General features: G+C 45.7%; 4 protein-coding genes across 4 annotated transcripts; 3 read left to right on the forward strand and 1 right to left on the reverse strand.

The window, feature by feature from the left end:
- Positions 1–49: 49 nt before the first annotated feature.
- Positions 50–2,928, forward strand: N7495_008569 (mismatch repair ATPase MSH2; the record flags this gene model as incomplete). The annotated part of the gene is made up of 2 exons (XM_057211220.1): positions 50–73; positions 130–2,928. The coding sequence occupies 2 exons, from the start codon at positions 50–52 to the stop codon at positions 2,926–2,928; spliced, it is 2,823 nt and encodes a 940-aa protein (XP_057060763.1).
- Positions 2,929–3,357: 429 nt separating this feature from the next.
- On the forward strand, positions 3,358–6,080 carry N7495_008570 (phosphatidylinositol N-acetylglucosaminyltransferase; the record flags this gene model as incomplete). Its single annotated transcript, XM_057211221.1, has 3 exons — positions 3,358–3,477; positions 3,823–5,658; positions 5,736–6,080. 3 exons carry the CDS (start codon positions 3,358–3,360, stop codon positions 6,078–6,080), a joined length of 2,301 nt encoding a protein of 766 aa, XP_057060764.1.
- Positions 6,081–7,922: 1,842 nt separating this feature from the next.
- N7495_008571 (uncharacterized protein) lies at positions 7,923–9,959 on the forward strand (the record flags this gene model as incomplete). Its single annotated transcript, XM_057211222.1, has 1 exon — positions 7,923–9,959. The coding sequence occupies one exon, from the start codon at positions 7,923–7,925 to the stop codon at positions 9,957–9,959; it is 2,037 nt and encodes a 678-aa protein (XP_057060765.1).
- A 4,003-nt stretch (positions 9,960–13,962) lies between these two features.
- N7495_008572 (uncharacterized protein) lies at positions 13,963–16,200 on the reverse strand (the record flags this gene model as incomplete). The annotated part of the gene is made up of 3 exons (XM_057211223.1): positions 13,963–14,533; positions 14,739–15,150; positions 15,216–16,200. 3 exons carry the CDS (start codon positions 16,198–16,200, stop codon positions 13,963–13,965), a joined length of 1,968 nt encoding a protein of 655 aa, XP_057060766.1.
- Positions 16,201–16,979: the final 779 nt, after the last annotated feature.

The following is a 16,979-nucleotide window of genomic DNA, read 5'->3' on the forward strand; positions in this document are numbered from 1 at the left end:
CGTCGGAGTTTTATCCCTTTGTACTATTCAAAATTTTATCACCGGCAGGATGTCTTCTCGACCTGATCTAAAGGTAGAGTTCTTATGCTTTGACCTTGAAAATTCCGCATAACTAACCCGATAATCTAGGTTGACGACGAAGTCGGTTTCATTCGCTTCTACCGCAACCTCCCCGATACAGAAAACAATGAAACAATCCGTGTCTTCGATCGAGGCGACTGGTACTCCTCCCACGGCGAAGATGCCGAGTTCATCGCCCGAACCGTCTACAAAACGACCTCCGTCCTCCGCAACCTAGGCCGCAGCGAGACAGGCGGCCTCCCCTCCGTAACAATGAGCGAGACAGTGTTCCGCAATTTTCTTCGTGAATCACTATTCCGCCTGAACAAGCGCATTGAGATCTGGGGCTCTGGCGGCGTCGGTAAAGGCAACTGGAAGCTGGTGAAACAGGCCAGTCCTGGTAATTTGCAGGACGTCGAAGACGAGCTTGGTGCCGTGGGTGCGTTGTCGATGGACTCTGCTCCTATTATTCTTGCAGTGAAGATCTCTGCCCGGGCGGCTGAGGCGAGGAATGTTGGTGTCTGCTTTGCAGATGCTAGTGTGCGAGAGCTTGGTGTGAGCGAGTTTCTTGATAATGACGTTTACTCTAACTTTGAGTCACTGGTAATTCAGCTTGGTGTGAAGGAGTGTCTCGTGCAGATGGATTCTAGTCGCAAGGATGTGGAGCTTGCCAAGATTAGGGCTATTGCTGATAGTTGTGGCATTGCTATTTCTGAACGGCCGGCTGCTGATTATGGTGTTCGGGATATCGAGCAGGATCTGTCGAGGCTGCTCCGAGATGAACGTTCCACTGCTACATTACCTCAGACAGATCTGAAGCTTGCTATGGGCTCGGCTTCGGCGTTGATTAAGTACCTTGGCGTCATGACTGATCCGACACACTTCGGTCAGTATCAGCTTTATCAACATGACTTGTCGCAGTACATGAAGCTCGATGCTGCTGCTCTTCGTGCATTGAACCTGATGCCTGGTCCCAGAGACGGTTCTAAGAGTATGAGCTTGTTTGGCTTGTTGAATCACTGCAAGACTCCTGTTGGTAGCCGGCTGCTGGCACAGTGGCTGAAGCAGCCGCTGATGGATCTTGCTGCGATTGAACAGCGACAGCAGCTGGTTGAGGCTTTCGTGTCGAACACCGAGTTGCGCCAGACCATGCAGGAAGAACACCTTCGGGCTATTCCAGACCTCTACCGGCTTTCAAAGCGTTTCCAGCGGCAGCAGGCTAACTTGGAAGATGTCGTTCGCGCATACCAGGTATCAATTCGGTTGCCTGGATTCGTCAGTGCACTTGAGGATGTTATGGATGAGCAATACCAGACACCACTGGAAGCTGAATACACCTCCAAACTTCGGGCCCACTCGGACAGCTTGGCCCGACTGGAGGAGATGGTAGAGACTACGGTTGATCTTGACGCCCTTGAGAACCATGAATTCATCATCAAGCCCGAATTCGATGAGAATCTGCGCATCATTCGGAAGAAACTTGATAAGCTTCGTTATGACATGGACCAGGAACACCGTCGCGTCGCCAAAGATCTGAATCAAGATATGGAGAAGAAACTGTTCCTTGAAAACCACAAAACTCACGGTTGGTGCTTCCGCCTCACTCGCACAGAAGCAGGCTGCATCCGCAACAAGCGTGAATACCAAGAATGCTCTACTCAAAAGAACGGTGTCTATTTCACGACTACCACTCTGCAATCTTATCGTCGAGACCACGACCAGCTTTCAACGACCTACAACAGAAACCAGTCCAGTCTTGTCCAAGAGGTTGTTAATGTCGCTGCCTCTTACTGTCCTGTATTGGAACAGCTCGCCGGCGTACTTGCTCACCTTGACGTTATCGTGGCATTTGCCCATGCCTCTGTCCATGCCCCTTCGGGATATGTGCGTCCAAAGATGCACGCCCGAGGCACGGGTAACACCGTTCTCAAGGAAGCCCGCCACCCATGTATGGAGATGCAAGACGACATCTCCTTCATCACTAACGACGTCTCCCTGATCCGTGATGAATCCTCCTTCCTCATCATTACCGGTCCTAATATGGGCGGAAAGTCCACCTACATTCGCCAGATCGGTGTTATCGCCCTCATGGCGCAGACCGGCTGCTTTGTGCCCTGCACTGAGGCAGAACTGACCATCTTTGACTGCATCCTTGCCCGAGTTGGTGCTAGCGACTCCCAGCTGAAGGGAGTGTCAACCTTCATGGCAGAGATGCTCGAGACCGCGAATATTCTCAAGTCTGCCACATCCGATTCTCTGATCATCGTCGACGAGCTTGGTCGTGGAACTAGCACATATGACGGCTTCGGTCTTGCCTGGGCTATCTCAGAGCACATTGTGACAGAAATCCGCTGCTTCGGTCTTTTTGCCACTCACTTCCATGAGTTGACGGCACTGTCCGATCGATTCCCTAAGTCTGTGAAAAACCTACACGTTGTCGCATTCATCGGTGATGGCACGGAAACTGCAGCTGAAGCTGACGATGAAGCCAAGAAGAAGCAACAAGTTACCCTGCTCTACCGTGTCGAGCCTGGAATCTGTGACCAATCTTTTGGTATCCACGTTGCTGAACTTGTTCGCTTTCCTACTAAGGTCGTCAACATGGCTCGTCAAAAAGCTGAGGAGCTCGAGGACTTTACATCTGCTACTTCGGATCAGCAGCAGCCTGCTCCTTCGCTTGATAAGTACTCCCAGGAGGAAGTGGAGGAGGGCAATGCCCTCTTGAAGGACATGTTGGTAAAATGGAAGGCTGAGATTGAAGGTAAAAACATATCCTCTGAGGAAAAGCGCCAGATAATGCGTGACTTGGTTAAAGGGGATGAGAAGTTGCAAGCGAACAAGATGTTCCAGGGCATCAAGGCTCTATAAAGGGCGAACCTCTGAAGCTTGGAGTTTAGGTGCTCGGAAAACAAATCGGGGATCATTATTAAGAAGATTATATACGTTACATTTGAATGAATACTTTCGGTCATTTCTTTATATTGCCATAAGACTAAACATGACTGAACATGAATGATGTAGTTTGTTGGTTCTTAGCTTTAATCCGGGGACAGTCACGTGGGCTATTCTCAACGTTCTAGACGCCGAGCGCGCCTTCAACAGCTAGAAAGGCTTAGACTAGGACCTCGAATTTCGTCCTTAACTCCTTCGCCCAACAAATTCAAATTCAACTCTTTTTGGCTATCCAATTTCCTCCGATAATAGTCCTACAAGCCTCATAACCCCCAGAAACCCCTTCGACCCTCATATAGCGATGCGCGCAAACTAAAACGCGGACCGCTCTAACCAGCCTGATTCATGCACCCCTTTTCCGTCCTCACCCTTGGGATCTTCGTCGCTGGCTATATTACCGCCAGGTGGGACCTTGTCACTCGTCTCTACGAATTGGCCATTTTTGCCTGGGACCACGGTGTCGTTGTAAGTGTCTCCGATCGTTGTTTCTGTGGGCCGTCAAACGCCTCTCCATGCGCTCTTCTATGGCCCAGTCACTCACAAAATTTCTTCTTCAAAGACTCGGACGCTGAAAGGATTTGTTTTTCTTTCATTCTTCTTCTTCCTCCTCGTTCTCCCGATCAACCATCTTGCCTCGAAAGAAGGTTCACTGGTGAGCTACCCTTACCCGCGATGGTCATTGCGCGAGCAAAGCGTTTTCTTGTGAAACTTTACTTAAAATTTACCATTTAATACAGCATCCACGCCACGTAAACCTTGGAGTCTCTGCGCGAGAACAATTGCGCCGGCGAGGCTCGTTTTAAGAGCTAGGTGGAGGATGACAACATGCTCATGAGCGATGAGCTGCTGCGGGTATTTTGGCCATATGACCTCCCGCGATCCTCATCACCGGGTGTGATTATCGGCTGGCGCAATTCGGAACTAGACCTATTCGTCCTTACGGTCCTTGACGATGTCGAGGCTCGCAACGTTGACAATGCGCTTCGGGCGGGAATCCTCTTTCGAAACAGCCCGCACCCTATTGTTCGCATCTTTGCCCTATGTGGTCGCTCTCAGATGCATGTTCTCGGTTCGACAAATTCGAGTCTGGACCTGACTTCGTTCAACCCTTCTCATCTGAATGTTACCACAAATCTGCCCTCGAAGAGCCAAGTGCCACGAGTATATTGTCCTACTGAGGCGAATCTATCCGTCCAGGTCATCATGTACCATCGGCCACATCCGACGCGAATGGAGTATGTTTCACTGGAACCGATCTCTCTTGCTTTGGGTGACAAAATTACGACATCGGAGACGGGTGCTCCATTGACCAGTACCGCTGGGTCCGAAGAAGAGGAAAACAAGACTCAACATAGAGTCCTAGTAGAGAAGCTGAAACTTCATACTGTTGTCAAACACATTCCTTCCCAAAAGGAACAGGCACTCCCCTTGATCATCAACCAGATCAACTGTGCCTACGAGTTGAGTCAGCTAATGAAGAAAAACAGTCATTTAATTGGTATACGCGCGAAGCGAAGCATGAGTGTCGGGGAGCGTGTGGTAGAATCTGCTACGACTTTGTGGGGACTGTTCGTTGTCTGCATTGCCCACATGTTCTGGGAGTGGATTTGGCCTGTTGTAACCCGGATCTTTGTCATTGGTCTAGTCGGACATCGATCTGTAGCGGAGATTGTGCTGAGAATTCTCGAGTGGCGGGCTAGACCGGACGCCGCTGCTATCAAAGATATTTCAGCAACCGCCCAACAGGTTGATATTCGACTACAGCAGTTCTGCTACTGGCCCATCCAGTATGTCAAACTGCGACAAAGAAAGGATAACTGGGAAAGTGTGACAACAAGCTATCCAGATTATATCCGGTTTTACAACAGTTTATGGCTCGTGGCCAATGATGTGATTATCGGAATTGCCCTGGGATCATATATAATTGATAACGCCAATTGGGTGGCTTCTCAAATCAACACCGTGTTGACCGGTTGGACAGTCGAAGGCTTGCAACGTACTATTTCATGGTTAATGGACTGGCCTGCGGGCTTGAAACTCAACAACGAACTCGCCGCTTTTCTGGGCGATCTATTCCTATGGGTCATCGAGAACTGGGCAGCCTGCATTGCCAACCTCCAACCTTACCTCCCACATGTCATCTACATCATCGGCTGTTCCAGCTTTGCAGGAGCTAGCCTGCCAATCGCCCTCTTCTCCGACCTCCTTTCCATCCTAACCGTTCATATCTACTCTTTCTACATCGCTTCTGCCAGGATATTCAACTGGCAGCTCACTATAATAATCTCACTCTTCCATCTATTTCGCGGGAAAAAGCGAAACGTCTTGCGCAACCGAATAGATTCGTGCGATTATGACCTCGACCAACTTCTCCTCGGCACTATCCTTTTCACCGTACTCTTCTTCCTTCTACCGACGGTTGTAGTCTTCTACTTCACATTTGCATCGGCCCGCATGTTGATCATCTCAATGAAAGCCAGTCTGGACACCTGCCTCGCATTCTTGAACCACTTCCCCCTGTTTGCATTAATGTTGCGTGTGAAAGACTCGATGCGACTACCAGGCGGCATTCGCTTCGAGATCAGAAAGGAATCATACACACAACTCTTCATCGAGTCGTCGACTGTTTCATACATTCATATGGAGGTTCGTCTATCTTCGTCTCTTGGAACATAATCTCTAAGCGACTCCTATGTCGAGCAACCTCACTAACTGCCTACTAGTCTATACCACTCCCCCTCCGCGCAATGTTTGACCAATACTTCCAACTCGGCCACCGACTCCGAAAGCACTACCTAGCTCCAAGCGTCATCTTCTGCCTCGTAACCGGCCGCTTTGTACCTCCCATCCACCGCCGCAACCTCTACGGTATGCAATATAGCATGTTGCCTGCTCACCGGGCTAACATGGGCGAGGTTTGGACTTTGCTCACTCAACCTAAAAAGAGGAGTGGTGGTAGCAGTGGTTCAGCCTCGATGAAGGGAAGTATTGCTGCCCTTAGTCATCCTGTGCCTAAAATTCCGTCTCATTTTGGACAGGGGGATGTTAGGAGACGGGGGCATCGGTAATGGGCTCTTTCTGTACTTAGTAGCTTTTTCTGTGATAAACCAAAGATTTCCATATTTATCTCATGGTCTTCCTGTACTATGCATGGACAGCAAATTTTGCTACGGCCTTTTCACGCCATATCATACGTCTAACTAGGTCTACAGATTAGAAAAAAAAAAAAGTAACGAAAGATAAAATAATATCATATCTAAGACATTGAGAATATATGGTGGAGAGAGATGCTACAGTAGGCGTGTGAGCAGCGTTTAAAATTACTGATATGCTTGAAGGGATCGGCCCGATGCGGGGTGCGGAAAGCGGGAAGCGGGAAGTTATCGATAAGCATGCGGGAGTGGCGGCGGGATATCATTACTCCGATATCCGAAGTATGTATGTCGTATGTAGAAGTGGAATTACGGAGTAAAAAACCACCAATAAGGTCAGAAAATAAAATAAGATTAACTCCCCTGTCCATTTTTCCCACATCCACCATACTATGCATCCAGGAAACGCTTCCCTAGCAGACACGGACCCCTCCAAAGTTGAGAGATTGCGCGTTCTGATGCGTCTTCATCATTTGATGTAGATCTAGATGGACAAAAGTCTGTATTGAAGCTTTTTCACGACAACGGCAACCCTATATCTCATGGGGTCGTGATATAAGCCGATTTCGATGCGAATTTGATGCATACGCAAAGCTCCTCGCGTCTGGTGCCTGCGAGAGCGGTTCAATTATAGAAATATACCTAGGTATATTTAATTGATCTATCTTCATTTTCTGTCTGTTTTATGAGTTTTCTAGTTGTCCTTGGTGTGTTCTAGTTTGACTTGACATGATTGAGACAGGTAAGAAATTACTGACTCGGGCAACTGAACTATGTACAAGAACCATGTACAAGAGAAATGATTCATCTGATCTGCTTCAACACCAAAAATTGATTGATTTTGAAATGATACTTCTCATATACAGAAAAAAAGATGATTCCCAGATCTACTTGCATGATAATAGCTATTATAAACTGGTGCTTCTGTGTGACGCCTTTCCATTAAGTTACCTAATTAGCAGGCTGTAAAGGTATGCATTACCTACTCTTAGACCCTGAGTTGGCTATATTTTACACCTGAGCATATCCTACTCTTCTAGGGTTTACAAGGCTTCCTACTTGAGATTGTTGATCTTCAATCTTCTCTCCGGGGCTGCTCAGGATTTCTTACTGCTCCTTGTGTTTCCAAGGTCTCGAATGTTCCAGCCAGTTCGGCTGACAGACCCTCGGGCTGTACCTAGGTGTAGGACCTCAGCACATCTGGGCAATGTATATACCTCGAGACTATTCAAAAAAGTATATGTGCCAATGCTAGTGCTAAGCACCTGGACATGCATGTCGGTGTGAATGGCTGACATTTGGAGTGACCTTAAAAGCTTCTATACAAACATCTACATGTAACCTGAACACTACTCAAGCGGTCTTGACCTGTTGAAAACTTCAGAACTGTTATTTCTAACCGATAGCTATTTAAAAGGTAATCTTTATTTATTCCAAGTGGCAGTGCTTCCAAGTTTTCTTCTGAAGCTGACTTCGGGAAACCCCTTCTCTTACTAGGCTACCAGCCTTGCGCACTGGTAACTGATTATCCACAAATTGACAAACCGACCAAGTCTGACGGATGAAATGAAACAACAAACTTTTCAATTCTCTCACAAAACTAGGTATATCCGCCGCTCCAGCTTTATGTTCCGCTCTACATCTATTCAACCATTGGGCCGATGTTATACTTTTCTCCCTCGGTTTCTACATATGTACTCCTACTTTCTTTGATCTTGAAAGGTAAAAGTTAGAACCCCAACTAATCCTTGAGAGATTATGCACACATCATTCCTTATTCTGTTGGGGCTTACAGGGTCAACTCTGGCGAGCTGCCCATATAGCTATGATAAAGTCATGAAGGACGAGGAACAGGCGAACCTGCGTGCTGATACCACTTTTAGTGTCCCCTCCGCCAATCCATGCGTGGATGTCCCAAGTACCGTTTCCAAAATCACCGGAAAGAAGGGTGTACTTCTCATGAACAGGCTTTCCCCTGGTACTTCAGAGTTATTTATTGCCAATGCGGACTTCTCTAATGAGCGTCCTCTTCTGGCCCACCCTGTGTATGAATATCATGCCAGCTTTTCTCCCGATGGGAGTTGGATATCATTTACCGGCGAGCGCAATGGTGATGGGAATTCTGATATCTACAGAGTACGTACCGATGGCTCTCAGCTTCAAGAACTGGTTGCTTCTCCCGCTGTGGAGGATTCGGTTGTTATTTCTCCCAATGGGACGTTGGCGGCCTACGTATCCACTGAAAACACTCATACGGCAAATATTTGGATACTTGATCTGAAAACTGGCGACAAATGGAACGTTACCGATATTCTAAGCATTCAGAGAGCGACAAACCTGTCTTTGATGCATGGATACTTCCGTCCAGCCTGGTCTCCAGATGGAGAATGGATTGCTTTCTCTTCTGATCGAAATACCCTCTGGGACGGTCATGGTAAGGAAGGCTACCTTGGCCATAATGGATGGGAGCACACGCAAGAGCTTTCTATCTATGCTATTCGCCCGGATGGAATGGAGTTTCGCCAAGTTGTCGCCAAGCCGTTTCACTGTCTCGGTTCCCCAAAGTGGTCACCGGATGGTAGGCGCATTATTTACTATGAGATGACTCGTGAAGCAACGTGGCATTCGCATCGGCCCGAATCGATTGCAACTGCGAATTCAACGATCGTATCTGTGGATTTTGCCACCGGTAAAGATCGTCATGTCGAAGTTGAAGGCTCTGGGATCAAGGTCTTCCCCCAATATATCAACAATAACACAATTGGATACTTGCTGAAGGGTGGTATCAAGCATGGAGTATATATGACTAACGGTACCTACGTTAGTAACATGGTGCGCTCGCCCGATTGGTCACCTGACGGCAAGTATGTCATCTACGAAAAGATCTCGTGGAGTGTTCGTCCTCTCTACAAGTCACTTTATAGCTGGGATCAGGACTGGGACTATCGCTTCACAGATGTCTTCCCCCAGCTCTCTTCAAAGAATCAAATTGCCATTACAGCAAACCAGCTAGCAAACTCAACCATCATCACTTACAATACCAGAGGGAAGAATTGGTCTGTAGTCTATGATGCAAGAGGTACGGGTCTAATTGACACTGCAATGGCAGCGATTGGTCTCTCTGGGGCTTTTCAGCCTAGCTGGTCTCCTGATGGAGAATGGCTAGTCTTTGGCGTCGGGACTTGGTTCGAGGCACGAGAGAAATTCGGTGGCTGGATTTTACGTTCCACCAAGAATGGAAGTCGCTTAGAAGCTCTCACACATAGCAGCTATAATATTCTCAACAGCAGCCTGCTGAACACTGGATATCCCAGTTACTCTCATGATGGCAAAATGATCGTGTATCGCGTTTGGGGCGCTACGACTTCAGAATCCGGCAACAAGGCTGAGCTCGGTCTCCGTGTGCTAGATCTTGAAACCAGGAAGATAACACAGATCACAGACAAATGGGACAATCTTCCGGCCTTCTCACCGACCGGCGAGCGTATTCTGTTCACTCGCAAGGTCAGCAAGACGAATTATGATATCTGCACTGTTCTTTCGGATGGAACTGATCTTCAGGTGCTGACGAGCAGCGGTGCCAACGATGCACATGGTGTTTGGACAGCTGATGGGCGGATTTTGTGGTCAACCGGCATGTTTGGGTTCCAATACGAATCTGCTCTTTATGATGATATTTTTCAGCCTTATGGACAAATTATGATTATGAATGCGGATGGATCCAACAAACAGGTCTTGACAAACTCGATATGGGAGGATTCAATGCCCCTGTTTCTACCAAACTCCATCCTTTGAGCTCTCCTGAACAGTTCAAGGTTCCAAAATTACAGATATCAAAACTACCCTGGTACACATGGAACCGCTCTGAATAGGCTGTATTTCAAAGTTCAAGGCCGATGAAAAAACATTCTAAAAGGTCTACTCAATTTTGCTGAAATGCCCCTAAATATAATATCGTTTGTTTGGAGTCCAACAATTCCAAAGTCTGTGGGATACTTTCTGTGAAGCAGATACGGGTTAAAAGTTGATTGATTCATTTAGAGCTATTCCAGATGGTGTAAGTGATACGTCTTACCCAAAGATCTCCCGCTTCAAGTGTAGAAGTGTTCGTTCCTGATGTCGCTCTTTTTCGATATTAACTCCTATGTGTTTATGTTGTCGGTAGCGCTGTGGCTATGTTTGCTAGCTAGAGTGGGCGCAGAAGAGGAAAAAGCCCAAGTTAGATCTCATTTCATTAATCGACTCTATTACGAAAGCGATATACCAGCCCTGAACTGTTGCATACAGTTCCGATACTAGGACGCTGCGAGTAAGTCTCTCGCACTTCACTGGAATTCAATGGATGATGTCGGCGACATTGGTATCACCGACAAGAGCGTTTCAGATAATTTTTTTTCTCTGCCATCCGCCAAACGATAACATATCCCAAGCTCAGATCTGCAATGACAAAGCCTTGTTGTTTGCGAAGGATTTATCCGTAAAAACTAGTATTCGGAGTAAATTCAGGCCTAGTTCGACGAATTTGAGACCCCTCGCTTCACCATTTGTACCAAATAGAACATGGTCGCTCTACTTCTCTCCTCCTGGGTAGGCGATTAACGGCTGGCGGTATGCCTCTTTTAGTAGACTCATGAGACGAGCTCCCCATTATGTAGCATAATATGCTCTAGGGTATGGAATAATGGGAGGAAAGACTAGCTATATAAAATTCCATCGAACAGTACGATTCCTCACACTACCCTATCGAGGTCTACTACATCCCATCTTGAATACGTTCACAGGTGTAGACGCCCTTATGTCTAGTGTTATAGAGATACACCCACCTATAAGGAAGTAGGTAAAACGCCACCAACGTTTTACCAAAATTGGCAAAGCCGTCGGATATAAGATGATAGCTAGAGACAATGACGAAGATCCAGATAACCAGCTGGTATATCGTCTTACTAAAGCAGGCTTGTACTTTAGTTACAGATGCAGTGGCTTTCGGATCACCAATCGCCGTTCAAATGAGCCAGCACTAAGTTAACGGTAATTAAGTACGACAGAGGTTAAGCGAGCACAATTAGATAAAGCCTGTATAGTTTCAATCGGAGAAGCTAAAGATTTAAGTAATGAATCACCAACTAGACATGTTCATTGGGTTGGGTAAACCCATACCCAACCCAACCCAACCCACAATGGGCTGGGTATGGGTCAGAAATTTTACCCAAAACCCATATGGGTTGGGTATGGGTTTGAAGTAAAACCCACACCCAGCCCATAAACCCATCTTTTTGCCAAGACTTTTATTTCACGTGATATTTGTCACCTAGTTAGTACTAGATTGAGGCAAAAATTAGGCACTAAGGCACTAATTACCCTAATTTAGTTTAGGTTGAGGCGAAAATCAGGCATTAAGGCATCAAAAATACCCATATGGGACCCATACCCAACCCATACCCACGTGGGTTGGGTTGGGTATGGGTATGGGTTTACCTTACCTCTGATGGGTTGGGTATGGGTATGAATTTTGACCCATACCCAACCCATGCACATGTCTAAAGATGCTTGACTTTCCCTGATTTCTTCACAACCCATTGCCTCTGAACTTGAGTCATCTTAAAGTATGACCAGCACCAGGAACTCGAAGTCTTTTTTGGGTTTAGGGTAAGAAATCCTGAGGTTTTTGGTGTCTGGGAAAGAGAGAAAGGGGTAGGAGATACTGATGGTATCGATTCAATAGAAGGATATAATGGAGAAGAGAGAGAAGGTAGAAAAGGCTCTTGAGAAAGGGATTCTTGGCTTTCAATAGGCGTTGTCAGTTCGTTTTGAGATGGATCTTCAAGAGCATCGAATCCATTTTCAAGAATATTATAGGAACCAGTTGGCGCAGTCCCATTACCACGAGTCACTCGTCTATTTGACTCCATATCCATGAAATATAATAAGAGAAGAATGATAGTTTTGTAAGGGTTAGAGTCCAATGCGGTTGGGCTACCGTAAACAAGAGAAGAACTATTATGAGAAGGCTACCAGAGGATGGAGGTGTGGGTGTGGTATCCCATAGGGCTCAATTCCACTAGGGTAAATTGGGGACAAGAACAACTCTTGAACTCCTTCAAGAGTCCAAAGACCTCAGAGAGTTAAATACATCAGGAAGTGGCAAATCTCTAACTAGCTTATCCGGGGAACCCCTGCTTCCCTGACAGCTGGTTCAGCCAGCTTATGTAGAGAGTCCATTGCCTCTCTCAGCCTTCTTGCAACCCACGCCGTTACAAGTTTATACTAGGGTAGAAGAAAATTGTCTAGCGATATTATAATCACATGATATCGTATGATAATTGGCAGATACATCTGCCATATCTGCCATATCTGCCGCTTGGCATGGCAGATGCAGATGGCGGAGATGACTAATATCTGCCATTTTATCTGCTATACCAAAAAGGGGTGGCAGAGTTGGCAGATGGCAGATACTATCTGCCATCTGCCTAAAATCCCTAACAATCTTGCACAGTGCATGTTCGGTATCATCTGCCTTGACCAGATGATGTATGTAGTGTCCTCAGCCTGCGTCCGGGATCGGGAATCTACTTACATGGCATCGACATTCTCTAGCTGAACCAAAGACAGGGGTAAAGTTTCAGGCTTAGTTTTGATTCTTAACATTGAATCGTATGTTCGAACACTCATAAGTCCATCCTATTCTGCCAGGTGAAATCGGGTCGTCCCTTAAATTAGGGTAAAATTAAGAAGTAATAGTAGTAGCAAACATATTTACAGTATAGCTAAGAATAGAAAAACTCTCCACCTGGGCAATCCACATATGGCTACCTATTGTGGAGAATCTTTTCAGATGTTTCGATTCAGATTGATACGCATGATGTGTACTCCAGGGCTTATCTTGTGCTGATCGTGTAATATTACGTAGCAAGATGAGATGTGATCGTTGTTTTTCCTAAAAAGGGACTTAATGGACTCGGATAAGTGAGCTCATTGGCTGAAACGTCTTGACTCCCATCCATGATATAATTAACAGGACTGCTAAAAACTCGGCGCTGCTGTGTTTGTGGAAGCCAGCTAGTAGATTCCAAGAAAGACATTGTCTCTAGACTGGGTGTGAGTGATTTCGGTACTAGGGGCTGCGGGTCTGGTGATACGGATTTCACAGTGTTGACTTCCGTTTGTACTTCAGAAAAGTTTTCTTCAACTCCAAATTGCCAAAGGTCTGGCTGTGTGTCATCGACCATATATGAAGAGTCAAAGGCAGAAGGCCCATGGCTTGATTGCATTTCCTGGTCATGGACAGGACTGTTCGATGATCGAGTTTAAAAGTTAGCCTGAGAAAGATAATGAGCGATGGCATTGGATTTCTCCGCAGAAGATGGTTGAGCTTGGTTTTTTAGTAGGTTTTGCAAGCTAAGTGGTGCACGAGTGTAATTTGATTGGTGTAATATTCTCTTTTTCAACCTTTAGTAGTCAATGGCGTTCTTATTGATTTTATTGATCTTGCACTCCTCGACCAAAACCATAAATTGGAAATATCAAGTAATTTTTGATCTCTTTGACTCACTTTGATTACTTTGGTAGATCTTTGCCATTACTGGCGAAATAATAGATATAAACTAACTCTCGGTGTAACTAAAACTGACAAGACTTATTGAGGTAGATCTCATGTAGTACATAGAATCCCTCCGAGATTCTCAATCATAAATTCCGATGGCATACACGATACTAGAGCAGTATTGCGTTGACTGAAATATGGATGATGATGGGGGGTACTAATCTAAGTAACTACTATTGAGTTAATCTCCGTGCTTATTCACACGTCCTGAATTATCTCCAAAGGCCAAGAATTATCAATCCACGTACTAGGATCCAACCACTGAGTATAATCAGGATCACAGGGACCAGTGAAAAACACTTTCCAATCAATATCCCAATCAGTTGATGGGTCCGATTTCGTTACAAACGATGCCATGGTAGGGGAAGCACGTGAAGTAGTGGAATTTATCAATGTTGAAGAATCGAGGACCTGATCCAGAATCTTCTGAAGTGTAGATGCCACTCGACGACAAGGTGTGTGATTTCCTTCCGTAGAGGGCATGCTTTTTAGGCAACTGATAAACACGCTCAGTTCCTGGATAATTTCCGAGCGTGGATGTGAATTGCCACTGTTTGGTGTTCCGGTGAGACTGTATTGTCTCAGAAGTAATTCAATAGCAAGGATAGCTGCTGCAGGTGTGCCGTAAAACATGACAGCCCAAGGGAAGAAAAGTGACATTTCCTCGAGGCGATGGCGGTGTGTGTAGAGCATTGTCATCACATTGATTGTGGCTTTTGCTGACGACAGTAAAGACTCGTTTTGACTAAGTGGGATGGAGCAAGATAACCTATACAAGAGGAAAATGCTCTTCTGTAAGTCAAGATAGATAAAAACAACGTTGAGAAAGTCGAATGATTTGAGATGAGCATGCTGACTTGGATTATATTGAAGTCGTTGGGGTAGGCTTATGTATGTTTCTTTGAGACGATTTACGATTTCACTAGTCATTCGTCAGCTAGCTAGTTTAGCAAGAGGGCACTGTATGTAATTACTTTTGCAAATTCTCCGGAGGCTCATCTTCGGAGCCCATAGTGAGCTCCAGGATCTCTCTTCGATGATTACCCATCATTGAAAGAGCTCGAAGATAGCTGACAGGATAGGAAGATTCACCGGGCGCCCATCCATTAGAGTCTAGTAGGCCAATGGCATTATCTAGCTCATCTATAGATAATAAAAGTTGCTCGTCACTCAGTTCGAGTGGTAGGGGGCATTCATCAAAGCGCCGAGTTAGCTGAGGTAGCCTTCCACAAGATGTAGAAACCGAATTGTCCAAAATAGTGGCACGATGGAAGGCCTTGCGCTCTAGTTCTGTTTGAATGAAGCATTTGAAAGTTGATCCAGGATTGATGCTCATATAGATGACATTTCGTACAAGATGGCCAACATTTGTATAGTTATGCTTTGCTATTAACAACTAGTCAGTTAAAAATGAAGTGTATTATGAATGATATTGGGCTACAAGCACTTACAATCATTGCTGTCATAAGACTGTTGAAGAAGAACCATATTTGCATGTGCGTTAACCACATTCACACTGGTTATATCCATTGTCTCACAGATGAAAAGACATGCCTTAACCCCTTTTCCAATGTCTCTACAAACCTGGCTTTTGTCGGAATGGGCTAAAAGAGGGTTAGAAGGGAGCATGCTGGCATAGGCGGAACCATAGGCTGATATAAGATGTGCTAGGGAGTCCCATGTCGTATTCGGTCCCACCCATGAGCTCAGCCACTCTACGGAGTCCGTCGAAAGTCGTTTGTTGACCCGACTGACAGTATTGGTCCAGAGCTGCTCGATAATTGGCTCTATTGAGCTCATCGACCAGAGGTTCACCTCCAAAAACCCTTCAAATTGATCCCACCAAGCATCATGCAGTAGACGCAAATAATAATCATGGCATCCAAAATCTGGATACTTGACGGCATGGTTTATGAGGCCTTCACAAAGCTCTTGTGAAGGTATTTGTGTAAGGGCGATAGTGGCATTTTCGAATAGCTTCTGGTCTTTCCATGGCGTGGACAAGACGTTTGACGGACTCGTTAGCATGTCCTCCGACTCAATATCTATGTTGAACTCGTCGAAGATCTTTCCCCAGCTTGTTGTTCTGTCGAGTGACTCCATTCGCTTGCTGGAGGAAGGCTCTAGAAGAATTCTTTCTGTATCTGTGGTGAACATCCCTTTTTGGGTCGATAATTCCCGAACAATAGGTGATTGGGCCATCGACATGACATTTTCCCGTCGATATTTTGACTTGGTCTGCCTCTTTTCCACGGCTGTACTCTTTGGGGAACATGCAGTCAATGGATTGGCCACGTAGATACATGTATCTGTCCGGTTCAGTCGCACACAGCGACCACAGTGTGGAACGGCATGGTCGCATGCCAGCTTTGATTTCCGACAAGTTTCACATGATGACTGCTGTCCATTTTTACGACGAAATTGAGATACAGGCATTATTTGCTGAGGCTCTTGCTACTGTAGATATGATAAGTATGCGAGAAAAACTTAGATTAATTGAAGAGACAGATCAACAATGGAAAATCTTGTACTGAGTAGATTTGGTCCATAGGGGTGGTCCCACCGGGTTCCGGTGGGATGTCCGGATCTGTCAGATAGACTAGAATCGGCTGGCCAATCATTTGAATTGCCACAAATGAATGAAACTGAATTACTAAATTAGGGATGAAGTTCGCCTAAATAGTAACACAAAGTGGGTAATGCAAGCCCTACAAACCAGGCCAAATCAGGCCAACTAGGCATAATCGAGCCTAAACCACCGCCCAAACCCACCACTCATTTGACAGGATCCCACATAAGATAACACTGCTAGTTTTCAGATTAGGAATACAAACATACATATATCCAGACTGGAATACTCCGTTCCCATTTGCCTGAACAAAATTGCTTATTTAGCTCAAAGTTGACAGATCCACATGCTAAAAATTGTTATTCATCGTTGTCTATCATGGTACATAGCTAGCTATTATCAAGGGACAAGAAGACCATCTCAGGCATTGATGTAAACAGGTGGGTATCAACCTTCGAACCGATTTTGCCTGATGGGTATGCCTAGTTTATTAAAGATTGTTCAACGAGGCGGACACTGCCGGACAATTAGTTTTATTATGGCTGCAAAGTCGTTCAGCAGACTCGATCGCCCTCGTTTTCTATCTTTTTTAGTAGGACTATCATGATGAGGGAGAGAAAAAATACTTGCCAGATTGACCAGTGAT

This window comes from Penicillium taxi (assembly GCF_028828555.1).
Source record: "Penicillium taxi strain IBT 34144 chromosome Unknown utg000005l_segment0_segment0, whole genome shotgun sequence".
NCBI classification, from domain to species: Eukaryota; Fungi; Ascomycota; class Eurotiomycetes; order Eurotiales; family Aspergillaceae; genus Penicillium; species Penicillium taxi.